The following is a 27,627-nucleotide window of genomic DNA, read 5'->3' on the forward strand; positions in this document are numbered from 1 at the left end:
GATCGCTTCAGCCCAGAAGGCAGAGGTTGCAGTGAGCCAAGATAGCACCAATATACTCTAGCCTGGGCAACACAGTGAGACCTTGTCTCAAAAAAAAAAAGATAGATATCATAAAAAAGAACGAAATGAAACTACTGGAAGTAAAGAATTCATTGAATGAAATACAAAAATTATTTCAAAAGCTTCAACAATAGACATCAAGCAAAAGAAAGAATTTCAGAACTTTAAGACAGGTATTTTGAAATAATCCAATAACATAAAAATAAAGAAGAATAAACACAGCATACATGACATGTAGACACTATAAAGTGACCAAATATTCAAATTTTCAGTGCCCCAGAAGGCAAAGAAAAATCAAAAGGGATAGAAAACCTATCTAACAGAGTAAAAGCTGAAAACTTCCCAAGTCTAGAAAGCAATTTTGACACCCAGATATAGGAACCTCAGAGACCCTCAAATAGATACAACTCAAAAAGGTCTTTGCCAAGGCACATTATAGTCAAACTGTGAAAAGTCAAAGACAAAGAGAGAATTCTAAAAACAATAACAGAAAAGTATCTCATCATTTACAAGGGAACCCCTATCAGACTAACAGCAGATTTCTCAGCAGAATCCTTATAGGCCAGGAGAAAATGGGATGATATATTCAAAGTGCTAAAAGAAAAAAATACCTGGCAGCCAAGATTACACCCAGGAAAAATACCTTTCAGAAATGAGGGAGAAATAAAGTCCTTACTACACAAGCAAAAACAGGTAATTTGTCACAACTAGACCAACTGCACAAGAAATGCTGAAAGGAATTCTGCATCTGGAAGCAAAAAGATGATGATTACCATCATGAAAACACAGAGAAATATAAAGCTAATTGGTAGAGCAGATACCACAGAAATATAAAGCTAATTGGTACAGCAGATACACAAATGAGAAAAAGAAGTCAAATGTTACCACTACAGAAAACCACCAAACCACAATGATAAACAATAAGAGAAAAAGAAAGGAACAAAGAATATACAGGCTGGGCACAGCAGCTCACATCTGCAATCCTAGCACTTCGGGAGGCCGAAACGGGCAGGTCGCTTGAGGCCAGGAGTTTGAGACCAGCCTGAGCAATGTGGCAAAACCCTATCTCTACAAAAAATTTTAAAAATTAGCCAAGCATGGTGGCGTACACCTTTAGTCCCAACTATGAAGGGCTGAGGTGGGAGGATCACCTGAGCCCAGGAGGTCAAGGCTGCAGTGAGCCATGTGTGACTGCACCACTGCACTCCAGCCTGGGCAACAGAGTGAGAGTCTATCTCAAAAAAAGCCAAAGAAAACCAAAAAATATATAAAACAACAAGCAATTAATAAAATGGCAGGAATAAGCACTCACATACCAGTAATAAAATAACCTTAACTGTAAAAGGATTAAACTTTCCACTTAAAAGATAAAGATTGGCTAAATGGATAAAAGAAACATGACTCAGCTATATGTTGCCTACAGGAAACTCATCTTACCTGTAAAGACGCACACACACTGAAAGTAAAGAGATGGAAAAAAATATTCCATGCAAATGGCAACCAAAAGTAAGCAGGAGTAGCTAAATATATATGCACCCAACTACGGAGCACCCATTATGTAATGCAAATATTATTAGATCTAAAGGGACAGGTCAACTGCAATACCATAATAGTTGGTAGACTTCAACACCCCACTCTCAGCATTAAACAGATCTAGACATAAAATTAACAAAGAATCATTGGATTTAAACTGCACATTGGACCAAATAGGCCTAAAAGACATTTACAGATTTCATATAACAGAGTACACAACATTCTTCTCATCAGCACATGAAATACTCTCGAGGATAGACCATATGTTAGGAAACAAAACAAGTTTCAACAAATTTTTTTAAATAGAAATCATATCAAGTCAGACTACAACAGAATAAAACTAGAAATCAAGAACAAGAACTTTGGAAACTGTACAAATACATGAAAATTAAACAAACATCCTCCTGAAAGACAACTAACTGATCAAGAAAGAAATTAAGGAAGAAATCAAAAAACAAATGAAAAGAATGAAACTTCAAAACACGACATACCAAAATCCATGGGATACAACAAAAGCAGTGCTTACAGGGAAATTTACAGCAATAAATGCCTACCTCAAAAAATACGGAAAGATTTCAAATAAAAAATATAATGAAGCACCTTAAGGAACTAGCAAAGCAAGAACAAATGAAACCCAAAATTAGTAGAAGAAAATAAATTATAATAATCAAGGAGCTGAGCACAGTGACTCAATGCCTGAAAGCCCAGCACCCTGAGAGGCAGAAGTGGGAGTATCACTTGAGGCTAGGAGTTCGAGACCAGCATGAGCAACATAGCAAGACCACATCTCTAAAAAAATGTAAAAAATACAGCCCAGAGCCCTGTAGTTCCAGTTACTTGGGAGGCTGAGGTGGAAGGACTGCTTGAGCCCAGGAGTTCAAGCTTGCAGTGAGCTATGATCATGCCATTGCACTCCAACCTGGGAGACAGAACAAAATTCCAACTTAAAAAAAAAAAAAAAAAAAAAAAAAAAAAAAAACAGGGCAGAATTCAACAAAATAGACACTCAAAAAACAATAGGAAGGATAAACAAAGTTTTTTTGAAAAGATAAATAAAATCAATGACCACTTGCTAATGAAGAAAAAAACAGAAATAGCCTGTTGAATGGAAGAAAATATTTGCAAACTATTCATCAGAATATACAAGGAACTCAATAGTTTTAAAAAAAAATCCCATTAAAAAGTGGGCAAAGGACATGAACAGACATTTCTCAAAAGAAGACATGGAAATGTTGGTTTGTGTCCTTTGAGATGAAAAAATAAAGAAGAAAAAGACATAGAAATGGCCAAAAGGTATAAAAAACAATGCTCAACATTACTCATCATCAGGGAAATGCAAATCAAAACCACAATATATCATCTTACCCCAGTTAGAATGGCTGTTATTAAAAAGATAATAAATAACAGATGCTGGTGAGAATGTGAAGCAATAGTAACTCTTGTACACTGTTGACAGGAATGTAAATTAGTACAGCCACTATGGAAAACAGCATAGAGATTTCTCAAGAAAACAAAAATAGAATTACCACATGATCCAGCAATCCCACTACTGGGTGTTTATCCAAAGGAAAAGAAATCAGTATGTCAACAGGATACCTGCACTCCCATGTTTAGTGCAGGACTATTTACAATAGCCAAGATACGTAATCAACTAAGTGTCAACCAACGGATAAATGTTTAAAGAAAATGTAGCATATATACACAATGGAGTACAATTTGACTATTAAAAAAATAATAATAAGGCCTGGAGCGGTGACTCACGCCTGTAATCCCAGCACTTTGGGAGGCCGAGGTGGGCGGATCTCTCAAGGTCAGGAGTTTGAAACCAGCCTGGCCAACACAGCAAAACCCCATCTCTACTAAAAATACAAAAATTAGCCAGGAGTGGTGGCGCACACCTGTAATCCCAGCTACTCAGGAGGCTGAGGCAGGAGAATTGCTTGAACCAGGGAGGCGGAGGTTGCAGTGAGCCGAGATTGCACCATTGCACTCCAGCCTGGGCAACAGAGTGAGATTCTGTCTCAAAAAAAAAGAAAAAGAAAAAGAAATCTTATCATTTGCAGCAATATGAATGGAACTAGAGGTCATTATGTTGAGTGAACTAAGCAAAGCACAAAAAGACAAACATCCCATGTTCTCACTCATATGGGTGAGATTAGAAAGTTGATCTCATGAAGGCAGACAGCAGAATGATAGATACCAGTGGCTAGCAAGGGTGCGTGGGTGGGGCTTGAGGGGAGATGAAGAGAGGTTGTTAATGGGTACAAACATACAATCAGATTGAAGTAAAAAGTACGAATGTTTGATAGCAGAGTAGGGTGACTATAGTTAACAACAATACATTGTATATTTCACAATAGTTTAAAAAAAGAGGACTTGAAATGTTCCCAACACATAGAAATAATGAATACTTGAGGTGATGGACACCCCAAATGCTATGACTTGATCATTTCACATTGTATGCATGTAACCAAATATCACATGTACCCCATAAATATGTACAAATATTATGTATTTAAATTTTTTTTAATAATTTTTAAAAGAAAATCATGTGGCTCACGCCTGTAATCCCAGCACTTTGGGAGGCAGAGGCGGGCAGATCACGAGGTCAGGAGATCAAGACCATCCTGGCTAACACAGTGAAACCCCGCCTCTACTAAAAATACAAAAAATTAGCTGGGTGTGGTGGTGGGCGCCTGTAGTCCCAGCTACTCGGGAGGCTGAGGCAGGAGAATGGCTTGAACCCGGGAGGCGGAGCTTGCAGTGAGCTGAGATTGCGCCACTGCACTCCAGCCTGGGCGACAGAGCGAGACTCCGTCTCAAAAAAAAAAAACAAAAAAGAAAATCAAGTCTAAGCTACAAAACATTCCCAGTATTGATTTAAATTGGATTAAAACCATATATAAAATCAGTTCTCAAGTATATATGCAGTCAAGCAGCAGTACAGATAATTTAAAAATCAAATTTAAATCATGTATCAAAATTCACTGCTTCTATTAATATCAAAATTAACTTGTATCTAAAACATACATGAACAGAAGAAGGAATGAGGGAGTGCCTAGAAAGCAGGTAAATAGTAGAAAGAAGCCAGAACGAATTAAAGATTGCCATAATCCATAAAATAGTAAAACCACAAATGAATAATCAGGAATTTGACGTAATTTATTCCGTTAACCAAGCCACTGGATTATAATTTTCTAATTTTAATTCTACTATAATCTGTTTGACAGTCCATATCTTTATGCTATTTTAGCATTTTATAAAATGTAAATTCTTTACAATATTCCTGTTGCATAACATATCATGAAATAATAATAAAAAGTAGTTGACAGGAACAACCCAACCATATACTACGTTTTTAGTTTTTTAACAAGCCCTCAATAAAAAGCTATGTGAAAACAACCAGATTCTTTAATTGTTTAGACTTCGGCTCAACAGTCAGAAAAACTGCAGTATATATTGCCTTATAATGATCATTGTATTCCAGGAAAACAATTTGGTGTTCCCTCAAAAAAAAAAAAACAAACAAACAAAAAAAAATACCATATGATCCAACAATTCCACTTGTAGGTATATACCCAAAGAAACTGAAAGCAGGAACTCAGATAGTTGCACATCAACGTTCATAGCAACACAGTAGCCAAAAAATGAAAGCAACCCAAATGTTCACAGATGAATAGGTTTTTTTTAAAGTATGTATGTATACATACAATAGAATATTGTTCAACCCTAAAAAGCAACCAAATTCTGATTTTTGCTACAACATGGATGAACCCTGAAAACATTATAAGTTAAATAAGTCAGACATAAGTCAGTGAAGTAAGTCAGACATTATGGTGAGTGATATGGTTTGGCTCTGTGTCCCCACCCAAATCTCATGTTGAACTGCAATTCCCAGTATTGGGGGGAAGACTTGGTGGGAAGTGATTGGATCATGGGTGCAGATTTCCCCCTTGCTGTTCTTGTGACAGTGAGTGAGTTCTCACGAGATTGTCCCTGCTTCCCCTTCTCCGTCTGCTATGACTGTACATTTCCTGAGGCCTCCCCAGCCATGCCTCCTGTACAGCCTGCAGAACTATGAGCCAACTAAACTTCTTTTCTTTATAAATGACCCAGTCTCAGGTAGTTCTTGACAGCTTGTTTGGGGGTTCTAGTAGGGGAGCACAGCTACCCATATACCCTTGACCAAAGACCAGTCCTCCTCTATCGAGGATGATCGTCCTCTTCGACCAAGCATGCAGCTTCAGGAGGGATGCACATGGAGCAGTGAGGGAGGAAGGGGACACCCATCTAGCCAGCCAGATCAGTCGAATCAACCCTGGAGATTAATGGGGTGACAAATGTTGCAGCCAGATTGCTCTCACATCCTCAGGTAGTTCTTTCTAGCAATGTGAGAATGGACTAATACAGTAAGTGAAATAAGTCAGTCATAAATAATCCATGATTCCACGTATATGAGGTACCTAGAATAGCAAACTCACTGGGACAGATAGTAGAATATTTGGTTGCCAGGGACTGGAGGGAGAGAAAAATGCGGAGTCACTGTTTAATGAGTACATACTTTCTGTTTGTGATGATGGATATGGTGATGGTTGCACAACATTGTGCATGTACTTCATGCCATTTAATGCATTCTTTTAACTGATGCCATAATGGGACATAAAGCCCCAACTAATGAACTTTGGCAATACAGAGAGGAAACCAGAGGGCAAAAATCTTGCTCTTTACCACTTAAAAATGGTTAAAATGGTAGCTTTTTATTTTACTATAATAAAAATAAATTTTTAAAAATCGTTGCATTCCAAAACGCTGGGGTATAAAATCAAATTGTGTGGCGATCTTTCATAATGGTTAAAGTCTCAAGGGATTTGGTTGGGATGGTGGTATGTGAAGATGATGAGATTACAACATTCTTCTTAAATGTATACAGTATAGAGGCTTGCAGTTTTCAGAGCACTTTTACATATATTACTGCATCTTACCCTCAGAGTAACAGTACAAAGGAGACACGAGGAATATTTTAATCAAAGGGTATGACTCAAGGTCATAAGACTAAAATTAGGAGTAGAACTCTAGTATTTGGTTGCTGCATATTGCTCTTTCTACTGTATCAAGAATGCCTCTCAAGCATATGATGGAAAAAGACAAGCTAACACATGCGGAGTGTTGTAGTAGTCTTAAAGTACCATCATTAGTCTCCAGCAAGTCACCTTTTAAAATCTGAACAAATGCAAGTAAGATATAGAAATAAAAATTATAACCTAATTTGGCTTTCACTGAAAATTGTGCTTTACAACATTACCACAAAAAACTCTCTTTGATTTTTAATGCTTGAGCCACTTTCAAGACTATGGCTAAACTCTGTCCACTACTGTGTTTCTTTCAGCAAGTTTAGTTCTTTTTATTATTTTATAATATACTACACTGTCATCAAAAATAAACTGTAGATTTCCTTGAGGAGGTAAGATGTCCTGTATAAAGAACATTATTTCCACTGGGAATGTTTTCCTACCCTCGGATTTAACCACTGCATTGATTTTATGAATCAATAAGTATTATGTTTCTCATCTTGATTATAGTAGTTCTATTATGATTCTTTTTTGGCGTTGGCATTATAGTAAAATTATAAAGAATGGAGTGAAGTTATAGGAGGACAAAATCAGTTTAACAAATGATAGCAAATTTTTAAAATACACCAAACAGATACTGAGTCCCTAGTCTTAGTGCTCTGAATATGCAGTTTTACCACATCGTAGTAATAGCTGGTTTTTCTTTCTCAAGCTCTAGAAAAGCATTTTACATCCAAACCAGACAAATAATAGACATACCAGAACCACCTTAGGTGCAGAGCAACAAAATCAATTATGTTAGGATGTCACTCCATAAGTTTTCAGGAAGGTTATGTACCTTCTACATCTTAATATACAGAAATACTTTCTATAGGTTAGAATAGTTAGAATATAGAGTAGTCCCCTCTTACCCACATTGTCTCAGTTATCCACAGTCAACTGTGGTCTGAAAATAGGTGAGTAAAGGACAGTAACATATTTTGAGAGAGACTACATTCACCTAACTTATGGTAGTTGTCATAATTGTTCTTTTGTTATTTGTTATTGTTGTTAATCCCTTACTGTACCTAATTTGTAAACTGAACTTTATCATAGGTATTTATGTATAGGAAAACTTAATATATTTAGGGTTTGGTACTATCCACAGTTTCAGGCATTCATTGGGGAATCTAGAGCGTATCCTCTGCAAACAAAGATGGACTACCGTAGACTAAAAAGAAGTTGCCTTTTCCCACGGGGTTGCTATTTTAGCTAAAGATAGTATGGTTCTAATAACCAGAAGAAAACAAGATACAGGGTGCATCCTTTTAACTGAAGTCATAATGGGACATAAAGCCCCAACTAATGAAGTACGTTGCCAATACAGAGAGGAAATTTGAGGGCAAAATCCTTGCTTCGAGGTACTATCAGAGGAATCCAGGAGTCCCAGAGACAAGCACTGTGTTCAGGAATAGAGTTCTATCATATCTAAAATGGAGCAGGCTATGACAGGCCTGGGTTAGTGGTTACTAGGAGTAACTGTACTTAACTAAGGCATTTCTGATGTTTCCAGATACTCATTTCCTCTTAACTTTCACCTTCTTAATTAAGATGCTTGAGACAGTCTCCATTCAAATTATTTGTTAAGGTAAGTTGCCAATATTAACACCAAATATTATTTTGAGTCAATTATCTTCCACTAGTATACTTTTTGAAATAGAAAAGTCATTTTTTCAAGTTATCATAGGAAAGGGAAAGGAAAAGGGGAGGGGGAGGGGAAGAGGAGAGGAACTAGAAGGGAAGGGAACAGGTCTGCAGAGGGGGAAGGGGGAAAGGGTAGAGAGTCAGCCAATGTACACCCCACCAGGTATCTTCCACAGAAATTCTAGGGCTCGGCCGGGTACGGTGGCTCACGCCTGTAATTCCAGCACTTTGGGAGGCCAAGGCAGGTGGATCACGAGGTCAAGAGTTTGAGACCAGCCTGGCCAACATGGGGAAACCCCATCTCTACTAAAAATACATACATTAGCCTGGCATGGTGGCATGCACATGTAATCCCAGCTACTCAGGAGGCTGAGGCAGGAGAATCGCTTGAACCCAGGACACAGAGGTTGCAGTGAACTGAGATCACGCCATTGCACTCCAGCCTGGGTGACAGAGTGAGACTCCATCTCAAAAAAAAAAAAAGGAAAAAAAGAAAAAGAAGAGAAAAGAAATTCTAAGGCTATAAACTTTGGGGGGAAAAAAAAAGCTCAGCCAGGCACAGTAGCTCACACCTGTAATCCCAGCACTCTGGGAGGCTAAGGCCAGATCACCTGAGGTCAGGAGTTTGAGACCAGCCTGGGCAACATGGTGAAACCCCCATCTCTACTAAAAATGCAAAAATTGGCCGGGCATGGTGGCACGCCCCTGTAATCCCAGCTGCTCAGGAGGCTGAGGCAGGAGAATCACTTGAACCTGGGAGATGGAGGCTGCAGTGAGCTGAGATCATGCTACTGCACTCCAGCTTGGGCAGCAGAGTGAGACTCCATCTAAAAAAAAAAAAGAACAAGAACAAGAAAAAGGAAAAGGAAAACACAGTTCCAGGCTTAACTGATAGCCCTGAAGTAAATGAATTACCTCAAAATAGCAAAAATACATAAGCACAAATCTACAAGAGTTCCTAAGGAAGATAAAAGTAAAACTATAACTTAAAATGAGTAACTTCATCCTATGTAAGAAGACAAACAGAACAACAACGTGAGTCTCACATAAAGGAGAGCCAATGGAAAAAACCTGTCATGATGGCATAATTACAGAACACATGATTACACATATTACACATGACTACAGAATAAGTAGATTTATCTACTGAAAAGAAAAAAGTTTTCTATAAACACTTTCCAACCTCACACAACTATGTAATTAAATAATTGGCAAGTAAACTACTATATATAAAACATTAAGAGCCTGGTGCAGTGGCTCACACCTGTAATCCTAGCACTTTGGGAGGCTGAGGCAGGTGGATCACTTGAGGTCAGGAATTCAAAACCAGCCTGGTCAATATGGTGAAATGCCATCTCTACTAAAAATACAGAAATTAGCCAGGCATGGTGGTGAGCACCTATAATCCCAGCTACTCAGAAGGCTGAGGCACAAGGATCACTGGAACCCAGGAGGTGGAGGTTGCAGTGAGTGAAGATCATGCCACTGTACTCCAGCCTGGGCAACAGAGCAAGACTCGGTCTCAAAAAAAAAAAAAAAAAAAACAAAAAAATAAATAAAATAAAACAATGACAGGATTTAAGAATAGAGTGAGACTTCCATTGTTCAGATATCTAATGTAAACCAAATGTATAAAATAACAATCACCTAAATTTACTAATTTAACAAATTGATGAAGGTGGACTTGACCAAGAGCACACAAAATCAGAGTTTAAATCTGAAACAGTCTTTCCGTCACACCAAACTATAATTCCTTGCTTAGGATATATAAGGGAGTCCCCAGGATGGCAAAATGCAGAACATCTTCATGGTGACAGATTAAAAAAAAAAATCGAGGCCACACACGGTGGCTCATACCAGTAATCCCAGCATTTTGGGAGGCTGAGGTGGGAGGATAGCTTGAGCCCAAGAGTTCGAGACCAGCCTGGAAAACACAGCAAGACCCCGTATCTACAAAAAAAATTAAAAATTAGCCGAGCATGATGGCACGCATCTATGGTCCCAGCTACTCAGGAGGCTGAAGTGGGAGGATTGCTTGAGCTCAGAAGTTTGAGGTCAGCCTGAGGAACACAGCAAGACCCTGTCATTCATTCCATCCTAAATAAATAATAAAATACCAAACTGGCAATTGATACTGGCATATAACACAACTATTTGTCCCACATCATGATAACTAAGATTCTTGATTTGCCAGACCTTGTGTTTATATTTGATTTGTTGGTTCAATATAGACTATTTTGGAAACTTACTAGTGCAAAGTCATTATAATTTCAGATTTCAGAGATGCACACAAATTAACAACTTTATTCCTGTATACAAGTATCAAAAATGTATGTCAACCTCCAGAGGTACATAATGACTTTAAGAAATTAAAGAGGTTATAATACAATCAACTGAAGAATAAGTATTCAGAAGCTATATCTAAAAGGAACTGTATATATGATTACCGAAGAATTTTTAATCAGTTTAAAGCTATTACACTATAATACAAGGTTTCCCTGATGCTTAGTAAAACACACCAAACAAGCATATTCAAATCAATAAACTAAACATATTCAACACAGCTACTATAAAAGATTTTCAGGTATAATGAAATAGGATAAACATTAAAAGAACCTTTAGTCATATAAAATCCTTGCTGCACCTTTAAGAAAACGCCGCAACAACCTTATAAGGAGCTTAACCACTTGAACAACAGAAAAATCCAAGGTTGACTATGAATCTGGATAAAATCTGAGCTAGGGTACTTATCTCACAAAAGATCCAACTGAACATGCAACATTTTAGCATGAAGTATAACATAATTAAGAAAAACAATATATAGGCTTTTCTACTAGGCATATACGTAATTTCTGACATTCACTGTCTAGGTCACCAACTCTAGAAACTCTGGCATTAAAAACTACACCACTGGCCAGGCGCGGTGGCTCACGCCTGTAATCCCAAAACTTTGGGAGGCCGAGGTGGGCAGATCATCTAAGGTCAGGAGTTCAAGACCAACCTGGCCAACATGGTGAAACCCCCATCTCTACTAAAAATACAAAAATTAGCCAGATGTGGTGGTGCATGCCTGTAATGCCAGCTACTAGGGAGGCTGAGACAGGAGAATTACTTGAACCCGGGAGGCAGAGGTTGCAGTGAGCCAAGATTGCACCACTGCACTCCAGCCTAGGTGACAGAGCAAGACTGCATCTCAAAAAATAAATAAATAAAAAATTAAAAATACACCACTAAATAAGCCATCAGATATAAGCCTGTTTTAGATTACCTTTTAGAGGAAACAATTTCTCCAAAGAATTTAAAACAGCCAGAAAAATACTTCTACACTTACTTCCATTCCCTTTTCAAAGGAGGAGGGAGAAAGTTGAGTTTGTATTTTAAAACAACAACAACAACAAAAACCCTCATTCCCTTTCTTCCAGGTAAGCCCCGGTTAGTGCTTAAAAACATGTAAAATAGGCCGGGTGCAGTGGCTCATGCCTGTAATCCCAGCACTCTAGGAGGCCGAGGCAGGCAGATCGTGTTAGGAGATCAAGACCATCCTGGCCAACATGGTGAAACCCCATCTCTAGTAAAAATACAAAAATTTAGCTGGGTGTGGTGGTGCACGCCTGTAGTCCCAGCTACTCGGGAGGCTGAGGCTGGAGAATCACTTAAACCCAGGAGGCAGAGGTTGCATGAGCCAAGATCACACCACTGCACCCCAGCCTGGAAAAAAACGTGGAAAACAAAATTGATATTTCATATTAAAATTATATCTAAGACACTAAACTCAAAGCAATGATCAGCTCCTAATAACCTTTAGTCATATAAAATTCATATACCGTTTTGTCAGAAATATTAGTTACTTTTAGTCATACAAAAATAACATGAACACAGATCAGCTTTTCCTTTTCCTTATGCTTCAGTAAGTAATTCAAGTAGCCATTATCCCTTCAGATTTCTTTACAAACAGCTTTCTTGGGATTTTAATTTCCGTATAAAGAGGAATCAGGCAAGAATAAAGAATACCATATCCTAGAAAATCCAATACTGAGATAAAAAGCAATGTAAAATGTACTTTAACTAACGTATGTTGCACTAGTAGTATGTAGTACTAAATAATATTTATTTAGTACTACACAAAGTAGGTGCTAAATAAATATTATTTTCCTTTGGGAATTTTTGCTCAAATTTTGTTGGAAGAGATTTAACTACCATTGGTCTTTTTTAAATTTTTGTTTTTAAACATCTATAACAATAGCATTTTTATACCATTCAAATTTATTCCCTAGCTCTTCTCTATGATCAGGCATTCATTTGTGTTCCCTAGATTCTTACCTCTGCTTCTCAAAGTCTGCTGGTTTGTCTACAGATTAAAAAGTGCCCTAGGTTTCTGCTACCTGACTCATGATATAACAGAGATAAAGTCCCAGACATCTCCAGACTAACCCAACTCCAGTCAAGAACCAGTGAAGGGAATATTTATGCCTTTTACAGGTTACCTGGGCCATATTCTTGAAACCTTCATATTTCAGGAGTAGGGAGAACTCAAATCCCAAATCACAAAGAAAACTTCTAACCAAATGTCTAATCATTTGTTTTAAACAGTTTGGAAACTTACTCTTAAGGCTACAGGAAGATTACCTTGTCAATTCAGAAAAAAATAAAGTTGTATATTCTCCAAACAATTATATTGCACTTAAGGAAAGTTTTTGGTTTCTTCTATACTATATACAAATCACGTATTAGATAAAAATCATTTCTGATGTATGGACTGATGTGCCCAAATAAATACACAGGCAGAAAAATATGGTTTATTACTGACTAGTGTTTTAATGTTTTAAACTTAGTATACTAATATATTTTGTAGAATTTTAAAGCAGAAAGGAGCTTAAACATTATCTTGTCTAAACTTCAAGGTTTTACTAATGAGGAAACTGAGGCTCAGAAGAACTCTCTAGATTTCATGTCAAGTCAGAAGGAAAGTCAATTAGTCTGAATTAACCACACTACTCGTTTCTCCATCCAGTTTATGACTACTCCAATACATATATAAAATCACAAAATTCTTCACTAAGTGGCTTCCTACTCAAATGCAAAGTTGGTGGCTGTAAGCTACCAACTCTATCAAAGACAGTCAAGTTAGCAAAGTGGTGAGAAGACCATAAAATAAAGACAAGATGCCTACCCCAAAGTACATAATTTGGAAAACAAGATAGGAAGAATGAAAAGGTTTAAACGTACATATACATACAACAATAAAAATAATTCAATATAATAGTGTATATATACTTCCTACCAAAAAGATAAAGTATATCATAACAGACAATCGTTTTAAGTAAGAGGTCTCAGATACTTCATTTTACTTATTTTTTTAATTATCACTTTGAAACAGTGTTTCAGAAAATTCCTACAAGTTCTATTAGGAAGAAAAAAGAGTGGAGTGATCCCTTACACTTCTCTTCAATGACAGGTGTAAACAAAAGGCATTAAGTTAAAATATATATATATATACAACATAAGAATCATACTAAAAGCTATAAAAGGGATCATTACAATCTTGCAACGAAGTTTTTCTCATGCTATATTAATAACCTTTGTTAAATCTAAGACAGACATTTATTCTTATTTTCACCTATATCAATATAGGTGATATAGAGATATTCCAACATGTTATATAGAATCAAAACATAAACAATATTAACCTGCATTTTACAAAAACCACGTAAGAAAAATTTCTGGAAATTATAGTATGCTAAAGTACATGATGGTTAAGACAGGAATGGCCAGGCACGGTGGCTCACACCTGTAATCCCAGCACTTTGGGAGGCCAAGGGAACCTGGGAGACATGGCAAAACCCCATCTCTACCAAAAAAAAATATGAAAATTAGCTAGGCATGGTGGTGTGTGCCTGTAGTCCCAGCTTCTCGGGAGGCTGAGGTGAGAGGATGGCTTGAGCCCAGGAGGCAAGAGTTGCAGTGAAGTAAGATCTTACCACTCTACCACAGCCTGGGCAACAGAGCCCGGCCCTGTTTCAAAAAAAAAAAGGCCAGGAGGCCGGGCGCGGTGGCTCACGCTTGTAATCCCAGCACTTTGGGAGGCCGAGGCGGGCGGATCACAGGTCAGGAGATCGAGACCACGGTGAAACCCTGTCTCTACTAAAAATACAAAAAAATTAGCCGGCCACTGCACTCCAGCCTGGGTGACAGAGCGAGACTCCGTCTCAAAAAAAAAAAAAAAGGCCAGGCGTGGGGACTCACACCTGTAATCCCAGCACTTTGGGAGGCCAAGGCGGGTGGATCATGAAGTCAGGAGATCGAGACCATCCTGGCTCACATGGTGAAGCCCCGTCTCTACTAAAAAATACCAAAAAAAAAAAAAATTAGCCGGGAGTAGTGGTGGGCACCTCTAGTCCCAGCTACTCAGGAGGCTGAGGCAGAAGAATGGCATGAACGCAGAAGGCGGAGCTTGCAGTGAGCCAAGTTCACCCCACTGCACTCCAGCCTGGGTGACAGGGTGAGACTCCGTCTCAAAAAAAAAGAACAAGACAGGAATGGCAAGACAACATGGTATCTAAGAATAAGAGAAGGGAAATTACAAGACAGTCCCTGATACATCACACACTTTCACATGAACATGAGGACTGAGAGAAAACAAATTTCTAACAAAAATCCTGCATCCCACAATATGACAAATCTGCTTACTACTTAGTCATTAAGAACACCAATGAGGATGAGATAGAGTATAAAATATTTAAGAAGAAAATCTGTTTCCTAGTATCTATGTACTTAAATGTTTTGTTGGTGGTGTTTTGTTTTTTGAGACAGGGTCTCACTCTTGTTGCCCAAGCTGGAGTGCAGTGGCACAATCACGGCTCACAGCAGCCTCAACCTTCCTAGACTCAAGTGATCCTCCCACCTCAGCGTCCCAAGTAGCTGGGACTATAGGCATGCACCACCGAACTTGGCTAAATTTCTTCTAATCTTTCTGTAGAGTCAGGGTCTTGCCATGTTGCCCAGACTGGTCTCAAACTGCCGGGCTCAAGTGATCCTTTCACCTCAGCCTCCCAAAGTGCTGGGATTACAAGCATGAGCCACTATGTCCAGCAATTCACTCACTCAATACAACTAAAATGACCATCATCTACATAAAAAAGATGAATAAGATTCACACTCTGCACTTCAAGTTCACAAGGAGTAGAGGACATATGCATGTAAATAAAGTTATAATGCAATTAATGCCATAACTGACATATATACAGCATTGCTAAGTGAGCAATCCAGTTCATCAGAACTTAGTGAAGTAATTTCTGAAACTTAGAAAACTGATTCTTAATTTCTCAGCCAAGCTAAGAGATGTACTTTACCCTAATATCTATCATCAAAACAGTTTAATCTTCTAATAAGTATTACTGGAGTTGTTTCCTTAATGACTGTGGCACTGACTCAAATGGTACTTTTATTTTCAAACAACTTTAAGCTTTATTTCAAGAGCAACAGCTTTTCATAGAATTCTTGTCTTTTTTTTTTTTCTGAGATGAAGTCTTGCTCTGTCGCCAGGCTGGACTGCAGTGGTGTGATCTCAGCTCACTGCAACCTCTGTGTCCCTGGTTCAAGTGACTGTCCTGCCTCAGCCTCTTGAGTAGCTGGGACTACAGGCGCATGCCCAGCTAATTGTTTGTATTTTTAGTAGAGATGGGGTTTCACCATGTTGGCCATGATGGCCTCGATCTCTTGACCTTGTGATCCGCCCGCCTCAGCCTCCCAAAGTGCTGGGATTCCAGGCATGAGCCACCGCACCTGGCCATAGAATTCTTAAGAATGGACTTGGGTGGTTTGGAAAAATATAAATGTTTCTTCTTTTAACAGTAACATCTGTAAATATGGCATGTAATATACTCTTTGTTAATCAGAAAACTTGGAAGCCACGCTGAAAGTGTGTTCATGTGCTAAGACATAAACACCACAAAAACTTACTTTAATACTTAAACGCGCACACACACACACACACACACACACAGAAGCTGTGCTACTACCCAGAAATGTAAGTCACAACTGTATAAGCAAAACCCCTTCCAAGTATATTCTTCTTGGTATGTCTAAGTTAACTGCACAGTATTTAATACATTCTATTATGTGTTTAAAGTATACTGATCAGATTCTAGGGGACTAAAGCCTACTATGTGAATGAAAAAAATAAACTCTACTTGATATTTTTTAAAGGGTGAAATACAGACAACAATTCTAGCCACAATGTATAAGACAGTACAATTTTAAAGGCTGGGCTATAAGATAGTACACATGTTACAGGCTGGGCTACAAGTAACTCTAACTCCAAGTCATTTCAAAGTTATATTTACTATGTATTGAGCCAATCTACCTAAAAATAAAAATAAAACATATTCATATTAAATACAAAAAATAAAAATTTATAAAAATAAAATACAAATTGTTATTAACAAATAATAAATAATTTATATATAGATAGAAATACTGTTAGGAGGTGTTATAGTGTACCAAGACTAATATTTGTTCGATGATAGAAGAGGAAGAAAGACCTAGCAGGAAATCTATAATTATACTACTCCAGTCATTTTGTAGGCCTATTTTCAAGGAAAGGGAGGAACAAGATCATTAGCCCATTACATTTTTAAGTAAAGTATTTTAAAAGGTAATTACAATGACCACGGTTTAGGGCACAAATTCTGAGACAGTGTGAATATGTAAAACTTGGGAAAATGAACTAAAATATCTGAAATTGGATGAATTCTAGAAAATACAGTAAGTTTGTATAGTTAATTAAGCAGATTTGTGTTAAAAGCACCCTAAAATGGGCCAGGTATGGTGGCTCATGCTGTAATCCCAGCACTTTGGGAGACTGAGGTGAGCGGATCACTTGAGATCAGGAGTTCGAGACCAGCCTGGCCCACATGGTGAAACCCCGTCTCTACTAAAAATACAAAAATTAGCCGGGCATGGTGGCACACACCTGTAGTCCCAGCTACTTGGGAGACTGAGGCAGGAGAATCACTTCAACCCAGAGGCTGCAGTGAGCCGAGATAGTACCACTACACTCCAGCCTAGGCAACAGAGCAAGACTCTGTCTCAAAAAAAAAAAAGAAAAAAAAAAAAAGTACCCTAAAATGACCCGTATAAATGAGACCACATTACATGAGATTTCCTGGTTTCAGGTCCTTTTTTAGTGCCTCAGCAAGAAGTTCTCCCTCCTTTGAATATCTACAGCATTTTATCTGTAATGTAACACATCACATGTGTCTTATACAATAACAGGCACATCTAACTGCTCCTATGAGATCTATGTTTGATTTATGTTTCTATCACCCACAGTCTACACTATGTAACTTTTCACTAGCAGTCAATAAACATTTTTTGGACAACTACATGGCAGCCCACTCACTCATGCAAACTCTCTCGCCTTCCCTGCTCTCTCTCACTCACTGACACACACACAAAGGAGCTAGGGATTTAGTTTTGCCATTTATTCAATATGAATTACATGACATAACTAACAAAAATCTAATTATATAATAAGAATAGATATTCAAGCCAAAAGCAGCTAAAATCTTTTCCTTTTGGCAGTCAAACCATATTTGGTATATATTAATATAATTAATAATAGTATATTTTGAGATGCTCATTAAAAACAGTAAGACTAATGATCGCTTGTAATTTCATAGTACATAAATACACTAAAATATTTATCTAGAAGACCCTGAAATAAATCTTTTTCCCTCCTTCAAATAAAGAAGATTTTATAACTTCAAAGTAATTTTTTCAACAATAACCATTACTTTTGTAATATGGAAAATACATTGTGACATTTATTTTCATGTACAAAATACTTTAAGTTTCACAGCATTCCTAATTATCTGATTTTTCATCCATTAAAATGTTTAAGCACATATACCATATGTGCAATATAATGGATAATACCAAATAGTAGCCAGGATGCCTGCCTGCGAGGAACAGAAAACACGGTTATGGAAAAATTAACAAGAAGTACCCACAAAAAGGAAGAGAGCACAAATGAAGATGCCAATGATTCAGATAAGTAATTTTAAAGTTTAGAGGGAATTAAAAAGTAAAGTGTCTAAGAGGCAGAAGTTGAATTGTACATTAAAAGATGATCAGGATTTAGGACAAATGACACAGAACAAAGTTTACGTGGTATATTCAGAGACTAGAAGATCATTCTGGGTGAAATACACACTTGATGCTGGCAAGTAAAACAAAGTAAGTTTAGAATAACAGACTAGGATTAATTTACAGAGAAACTTAAAAGTCAAATTAAGAAAATCTGGCTAACAATCATTAATTGAAGACTTTAGATCAATAAGCTGACATGAAAAAAGAAGTATTTAGAGAAAAGTCATCTCATAGCAGTAGGACAGCTTCAATGATAAACAGAGTGGAAGCTGGGAAACTTATTAGGAAGTGAACACTACAGTAATCAATCAGGGTTACATCAGTACAAAAAGTACAAAAGGAAGAGATTTAATAATTACACATAAGACAGAGAGGGCTTCACAAAGATCTCCAAGATTCTGTAAGTGTCCCTAACAGATACAGAAAAAATAAAGGGTGTTTAACCAGGTCTCGGTAACATCAGTGCTGTGTAAGTTATTTAACTTCTCTGAGCCTTAGTTTCCTCAGATATAAAAAGCTATTTACCTCTGTCTGGATGTTGAGAAGATTAAACAAGAAAATGCATATAAAGCATCTAGAACACAATAGGTACTCAATAAGTGATTTTTTTTAACCTCTCTCCCTTGACTCCCCTTTATTACTTAACAATTCTGTTTGAGAACTGAACAATACAGCAGGCAATCTGTCTACCAGCTGTCATTTTAGAACTGGTAAAACTGAGTAAATGATGTATTCAATGGCATACAAGTAGTTACCTTCACTGCTGGCACCAGTAGAGATATATTGACCGTAAAAATATAAAAGGTAGTCAGAAACTATGAACACAGAATCTTCTTTAAAGACATATCTTTTACTAATATAAGATCTGATTCATAAATTCAAAAACATTTAAATCTGACTGTTTCCTCAACAATATAAAAGGGCAATCCATTTTAAAATAAGTTTTCTTTTAATGCATATACCAAATTCCAGTGGAAATGGAATTTCCAAATGAAGACCTTGCATTAGAGAAGGAAAATTAAGGATATAAATCTCCTCTTTAACTTAGATTGAATATAGAGGAACTTCAGACACAGTCAGCAGTAAATTTACTCACCTTCCATGGGCATGGAAATCTAGACGTAAAAACTGGTCCTCATGTGAGACTGCTCTTTTGGCACGCTGGTGTTTTTGGTGTAATGAATCCACATTGTAAGATAATCCTTCATAATGTCTGATATATTTATTCAAAGGATTCCCATACTGACCTATAAAAAATAAGCAACAGTCTGAATTAGTATCATCTTGAAGACCCCTTCTAGTTCTAACATGATTATTCAAGTATCTATGAATATGTATGAAACAACTTCTCCCTAATCCCAGCACTATTATGAATTCTGCATTAATATTAACACATATATTATTAAACCTTATTGTGACGGTAATTCCAACCACACACACAAGTTTGGATGTTAGCCATAGGTTTGTTTTAGATGTCCTTTATCAGGCTGAGCAAGTTCTCTTCTATTCATATTTTGCTGATAAAAACTATCAGGACCAGGTGCAAGGGCTCACTCCCGTAATCCCAGCATTTTAGGAGACTGAGATGGAAGGACTGCTTGAGGCCAGGAATTCGAGAACAGCCTGGTCAACATAGTGAGACTTCATCTCTAATAAAAATAAAAAATAAAATAAAAAGTATAAAAATAAATAAAAAGTTAAAAAAAAAACTATCGGGAACAAATGCTTATTTCTGTACCTGCTCTTTCTGCAGCTATTAAGATGCATTTTTCTTTTTAATTTATTAATATGGTGAATTAAATTTACTGATTTTTGAATGTTAAGCCAACCTTGCATTACTGAGATAAACCCTACTTGGTCATGTTGTCAGATTCAATTTACTGTAATTTTGTTTAGAATTTTGTTTTCTGTGTTCAGGGGATATACTGGCTTACAGTTTTCTTTTCTTGTATTACCTTTGTCAAGTTTTGGTATTGGGGTTAAAAAAAATGTGTTGAGAAGTATTACCTCTTCTTCAGTGCTCTGGACAAATTTATGTAGAATGAGTGCTCAGTCTGGGGCTAATTATTTCCCACTACTGAGGCAAGACCTATCTCAGTAGTCTACCCAATACTCCGTGAACTGAGTTTTTCCAGTCTACCTGGTAAGAAAAGGCACTACTTATAGCCTTATCTGAGCACCAGGTACCATTTCAATCTAATCTTTTGGGATGATTCTTTAGCCTCAGGTAGTTTCCACATATGGGCTGATTAAAGCTCTACTAAACACTACAGTGGAAGCCACTGCAGATCTCAGGGATCCTCTGTGCAGCTCTCTCTTCACCCTGATATTCTGTCTGTGAACTCCAGCCACTTTGGTCTCCCCTGACCCTCAGCTTCATCTCTTCAACTGAGGAAGTTCCCTGGACTCTACCTAGGTTCCCTCTCATAGCACCACAACCCAGAAATCTCTCAAGGCAGAAAGTTGGCACAATCAAAGGGCCAACCTTACTGTTTCCCCTCTCAGGGTCCTTCATTACCTGATGACCAATGCCTTAAAAACTATTGTTTCACTGGGCGTGGTGGCTCACGCCTGTAATCCCAGCACTTTAGGAGGCCAAGGCAGGTGGATCACCTAAGGTCAGGAGTTCGAGACCAGCCTGACCAAGATGGTGAAACCCTATCTCTACTAAAAATACAAAAACTAGCTGGGTGTGGTGGTGGCTGCCTATAAACCTAGCTACTCAGGAGGCTGAGGCAGGAGAATCGCTTGAACCCAGGAGGCGGAGATTGTAGTGAGCCGAGATCACGCCACTGCACTCCAGCCTGGACAACGAAAGTGAAACTCCGTCTCAAAGAAAAAAAAAAAAAAAAAATTGTCTTTCTGTATTTTTCCTGGTTTCCTTGTTTCCTTTCATGCAGGAAAGTAAATTTAATCCTTATTTCTCCATCTTCAAGAGAAGCAAAAAAATAAAGTGATTCTTGACAAATCAAGTAAAATTTTTAACTAAAGAAAATTGTCCTCTTCTATAAAACAAGTAAGTTGTCTAAAAATGGTTCATCTGTTATCTAACACTAAATTCTGTGATCCAACAATAAATTTTCTGTTTATGCACTATGTGGTTAAGGGCATAAACTCTGATGTCAGATTTTCTGGGTTCAAGTTCTAGGATTTGTTAGACAACAATGTGAATATACTTAACACTACTGAAGTGTATACTTAGAAGCGGTTAAGACAGTACATTTTACCTTAAGCATTTTTTACTAGAATAAGAAAAAATGATCTGGGTTTGGATACCACTACCAGTTGTTTCCCAGATCAAATAGAAATCTACTCAGGTTCAGTCTCCTATCCATAAAATGAAGAGACTAGAGTAGCTCTCTCTTAAGACTCACAGATTAAATGATTTAAATCATGTGTGACAATTAATATTAGAGAGCCTACCAAAGAGGCAAGGTTCAATAAATTAGCCATCATCATCATCTCTTCTCCCTTCCTCCTTTTCTTCCTTCTCCCACATTTGCCTTTCAGACCAATATACACACACTGAAGCCAAGAATTCAGGAATAAAAAATAAAACTGGGTTGAATTCTGACACTTCTTAGCCATAACCACATGAGCTAAGTAATTATTTAACTTTTTTAAATCTCAGGAGGTGGTTTTTTTAATCTGTAAAATGGAGACAACATTGCCTACCTTAAAGGCATGCAAAATGCTTACGAGCACAAAGAATGGCATAAAAGAACAATTCAACTTAAACTATTATTGAGTTACTTCCTCCTCCTCTTGAACGCACTCTCTCAAGAGAGGTGAGAGGAATGAGTCCAAAACTATCTTCACAAGTAGCAAAGAAATTACAGTGAAGCCAATGTCTAAGAGATAATAAAACCCACTAGCATGGAACTGTTTTTTTTTTTTTTTTGAGACAGAGTCTCGCTCTGTCACCCAGGCTGCAGTTCAGTGACACAATCTCGGCTCACCGCAAGCTCCACTTCCCAGAGTTCACGCCATTCTCCCACCTCAGCCTCCCTAGTAGCTGGGACTACAGGTGCCCGCCACCACGCCTGTCTAATTTTTTGTATTTTTAGTAGAGACAGGGTTTCACCATGTTAGTCAGGATGGTCTCGATCTCCTGACCTCGTTATCCACCCACCTCAGCCTCCCAAAGTGCTGGGATTACAGGCATGAGCCATCGCGCCCGGCCTAGCACGGAACTTTTAAAAATCAAGACTAAATAATGGAATCAAATATACCAATGCATCTTCTGTATCCTTTAAACATACTTATAAATGTAGTGTACTTGAGTTTAGCAAAAAAGAAGAAATCAAGAATGGGGAAGTATGAGAACTTTTGAATAATTTCTTTCATTTTGAAAATTTCCACTGGATTACTGAATTGGATTTAAGTTGTCTGAGTTGCCATAGCACAAGCTTGGCTTTGCAGAACTGTGGATTCCACTCCTTTTTCAGCACCAAAGGCGTCAAGCCGGTTTTTATTTCTGTCTCTGGTGCTTAAATCAGGAAAAAGTCAAGTTTTTAAGTCACAGTTCAGATAAAGTATTTTGTCACTTCTGATGACTTAAAACAATAACTATTGCTGTTCTGAAGCACTCATGACAAAAGCTCAATGATTTACACAGCTGAAATTCTACTGAGAGTTATTAAACAAAGTCATCTTTTCTCTGTCCCACACACAAATAAATTTTATAAAAGCAACATAATATTCACTTTCACTGGCAAAAGACCTGAGTAATGACTTTCTGAATTTTTGTAATTGAGATAGAACATGATTCACAGCGTTTAATTGGGAAAGCTAAAAACACTTCCCAGGAACATACAGTTACCAAGTCCATCTCATTATCATCTTCTATATAAGACCTATGAATGTTTATCTTAATTATGCCTAAATATCAGTATTTGTGTAATCTCAGTATTGCGAAAAAAAAACTTACATTAAGATAATGTATGAAATCGAATTACATAATTTCTATTCCCCAATACTTAATGAAGAGGGAAATAAGGGGGCCATGCGTATAGGATAAAGCAGCCTACCTGCCCCTCTGCCCCCACCCCACACATACACAGAACAAACTTCAAGAACTGAAATCAGGTCAGATGCAGTAGCTCACACCTGTAATCCCAATACTTTGGGAGGCCAGAGTGAGGATCACTTGAGTCCAGGAGTTCAAGACCAGCCCAGGCAACACAGAAAGGCTCCTGTCTCTACAAAAAATTAAAAACTAGCCAGGTGGCCAGGCGTGGTGGCTCACACCTGTAGTCCCAGCACTTTGGGAGGCTGAGGGGGGTGAATCGCTTGAGGTCAGGAGTTCAAGACCAGCCTGGCCAACATGGTGAAACCCCACCTCTGCTAAAAATACAAAAAATAGCTGGGCATGGTGGCGGGTGCCTGTAATCCCAGCTACTCGGGAGGCTGAGGCAGGAGAATCACTTGAACCCGGGAGGCGAAGATTACAGTGAGCCAAAACCATGCCATTGCAATCCAGCCTGGGTGACAAGAGCAAAATTCTGTCTGAAAAAATAAATAAATATATATATATATATATATATATATATATATATATATATTAGGCCGGGCACGATGGCTCATGCCTGTAATCCCAGCACTTTGGAAGGCCGAGGCGAGCGGATCACCTGAGGTCAAGAGTTCAAGGCCAGCCTGGCCAAACATGGTGAAACCCCCGTCTCTACTAAAAATACAAAACATAGCCTGGCGTGGTGGCATGCATCTATACCACCAGCTACTCAGGAGGCTGAGGCAGGAGAATCACTTGAACCTGGAAGGTGGAGGGTGCAGTGAGCCAAGATCGCACCACTGCACTTCAGCCTGGGCAACAAGAGCAAAACTCTGTCACGAAAAATAATAATAAATAAAAATAAATAAATAAATAATAAATAAAAATTAGCCAGGTATGATGGCATGTACCTGTAATCCAAGTTACCCAAGAGGCTGAGGGAGTATCACTTAATCCCAAGCGTTCAAAGCCACAGTGAGCTATAATAACGGCCACTGCACTCCAGCCTAGGTGACAGAGACCCTATCTCAAAAAAAAAAAAGAAAATAACTGAAATCAAATAAAAAAAGATAAGCAATTTGGCTGATACATGCTCATGAGTGTCAATTCCCTTCCCAACTTCATGCTCTGTAACATTATGTTGGTAGCCTGAAATCAGCCATAAAGGGAGTATTTACACCACCACGGAAGCTGACATTGAAAAGGCTACAAATTCGAGAATTTTTTTTTTTTTTTGAGACAAGGTCTCACTCTGTTGCCCAGGCTGGAGTGCAGCAGCACTATCAAGGCTCACTGCAGCCTTGACCTCCAGGGCTCAGGTGATTCTCCTACATCAGCCTTCCCAGTAGCTCAGGCTACAGGCACGCCCCACTATGTCTGGCTAACTTTTGTATTTCTTGTAGAGACAGGGTCTCACTGTGTTGACCAGGCTGGTCTCAAACTCCTGGGCTCAAGCGATCCTCCTGCCTCGGCCTCCCAAAGTGCTGGGATTACAGGTGTGAGCCACCATACCCAGCCAAATCAGAGGATTTTTTTTTTCTTCTTTCAAGAGAGTGTGCTAAATACAACACTGGTCATAACCTAGTAAGATAATCTTTCAAACAGGCAGCCAAGGAATGAAACAATATTTTAATGAAAATGTGGAAAAGCATGGCACACCGGACTTCTGATGTTGCCCCTAGCCCTCAGATGCCACACAATTCACTTATTTAAAAATCTCAAGAGAATGGAGTCCTGGAATTCTCAAAAAAAATTATATATGATCACGGCCCCATGACTGCAGAAAAGTGAATAAAACACAAAATAATCGGCCCTTCAAACAATGATTTGAAGGTGGAAAAAAATACACTGGTCTCAGAGGCAGAAAGAAAAGAAAAAAGAAATCACAAGCCGGGTGTGGTGGCTCATGCCTGTAATCCCAACACTTTGGGAAGCTGAGGTGGGTAGATCATATGAGGTCAGGAGTTCGAGACCAGCCTGTCCAACAGAGTGATGAAACCATAGTGAAACCCATAATTTCTACTAAAAATACGAAAAAATTAGCCTGGCGTGGTGACGGGCGCCTGTAATCCCAGCTACTTGGGAGGCTGAGGCAGGAGAATCTCTTGAACCCGGGAGACAGAGGTTGCAGTGAGCCAAGGTCACGCCACTGCACTCCAGCCTGGGCAACAAGAGTGAGACTCCATCTCAAAAAAAAGGAAAAAGTCACCCACTTTATATCATAGCAAAAAGAATATATGGGCAGAGAAGAGCCATACAACCATGAACATAACATTGTAAAAACACACTAGAGAAAAAAAACCATGAAAGAAACAATAAAAAGAAAATAGAAAAAGAATCCAATTGGGAAGAAAACAAACAACATTTGGAAACAATCCTAGACAAAGCAGAATCAGTCTTAGATGATATTAAGAAATTCATATTGGCTAGATGCGATGGCTCACACCTGTAATCCCAGCACTTTGGGAGGCCGAGGCAGGTGGATCACCCAAGGTCAGGAGTTCAAGACCAGCCTGGCCAACATGGTGAAACTCTGTCTCCACTCAGGAGGCTGAGGCAGGAGAATTGCTTGAACCCGGGAGGCAGAAGTTGCAGTGAGCCGAAATTGTGCCATTGCACTCCAGCCTAGGCAACAGAGCAAGACTCTGTCTCAAAAAAAAAAAAGAAAGAAAAAAAGAAATTCATATTAATTTTCCTTAGTACAACATTGTGATTATGAGGAGAAGGTTCTAAATTTTGGGAGGTACATTTTAAATATTTAAGGGTAAAATGACATGATGTCCATAACTCACATTAGAGTGATTCTAGGGTGGGAGGCAGGGTAAAAAAGAAAAAATATGCAAATTATTAAATCACTAGCCACTTCAGGAGTAAGAGACTGAATTTAGCCTACCACCATAAACAATTAGAAAACTAGATAAAAGATGTGACAAGAGAAACAAATGAAGTGAGATCTACTACAACTGGCCCAGCTTACTGCCTGCAAGCAGTCTCCAGGCCAAATAGCAGGGAGGAGAAACCAAGAGCCTGAAGTTTCCACTTAATTGAGACAACCTCTGAGTTCAGGGAGATCAGGTATTTAGAATCTATGGGCCACAGTGTCAGAAAGGAGGAAGCTGAACAGAGAGAGAGCTCCAGCCACCTCAAGTGGGGGTTCCCTAAGGGTTTGGCTGACTACTGATCTAAGCATGTGAGAGAATAAACTATCCCCCCTCAGAAAAAATGAACCACCAGTAGAAGGAAGCAAAACAATCCTCAAAGCTCACACAAGTGCTGGGAAATGTTCATATTTCTACCATCTAGAAAAGAAAGACCTTGTAATGTATGGAGCATTGCTACAGTCCTCAGAAAAGTAACACCTTACTAGTGGAGTGAAATTAGCCACAGAGGCTGGGCACGGTGGTTCATGCCTATAATCCCAACACTTTGGGAGGCCAAGGTGGGTGGACTGCTTGAGCCCAGGAGTTCAAGACCAGCCTGGGCAACATGACCAAACCCTGTCTCTACTAAAAATTATAAAAACTAGCTGGGCACAGTAGCACATGCCTACAGTCCCAGCTACTCGAGAGGCTGAGGTAGGAGGGTTGCTTGAAGCCCAGGAAGTCAAAGCTGCAGTGAGCTATGATCGTGCCACCACACTCCAGCCTGGGCAACACAGAGCAAGACCCTGTCTCAAAGAAAAATAAATAAATAAATAAATAAATAAATAGTATTTATTATATGAATATAAAAAATAAAAGAAAATTAGTCAGGTATGGTAGTGCATGCCTACAGTCCCAGCACTTTGGGAGGCTAAGGCAGGAGGATTGTTCAAGGCCAAGGAGTTCAAGATCAGCTGGGCAATATAGCAAGACCTTGTCTCCACCAAAAAAAAAAAAAAAAAGTAAAACTTAGCCAGGAATACTTTTTATTGCACACCTGTAATCCCAGCTATTCAGGAAGCTGAGGCAGGAGGTTTGCTTGAGCCCAGGAGTCCAAGGTTGCAGTGAGCTATGATCACAACAGCCTCAGCAACAAAGTGAGACCCTGTCTCAAAAATAAAAATTAAAATTAAAAATATAGGCCAGGCGTGGTGGCTCACGCTTGTAATCCCAGCACTTTGGAAGGCCGAGGTGGGCGGAG

The 27,627-nt window shown here is 38.5% G+C and overlaps 1 protein-coding gene across 2 annotated transcripts in view; it reads right to left on the bottom strand.

The window, feature by feature from the left end:
* The window catches only part of ADAM10 (ADAM metallopeptidase domain 10), a 159,562-nt gene that overhangs the window by 107,303 nt on the left and 24,632 nt on the right, over positions 1-27,627 (bottom strand). For both annotated transcript variants that reach the window (XM_003267037.2, XM_030814481.1), the window contains exon 2: positions 19,591-19,741. In XM_003267037.2, the coding sequence (XP_003267085.1) occupies positions 19,591-19,741 (151 nt within the window). The remainder of the gene's footprint in view (positions 1-19,590; positions 19,742-27,627) is intronic.

The sequence above is a fragment of the Nomascus leucogenys genome, chromosome 6 (genome assembly GCF_006542625.1).
Source record: "Nomascus leucogenys isolate Asia chromosome 6, Asia_NLE_v1, whole genome shotgun sequence".
Lineage (NCBI taxonomy): Eukaryota > Metazoa > Chordata > Mammalia > Primates > Hylobatidae > Nomascus > Nomascus leucogenys.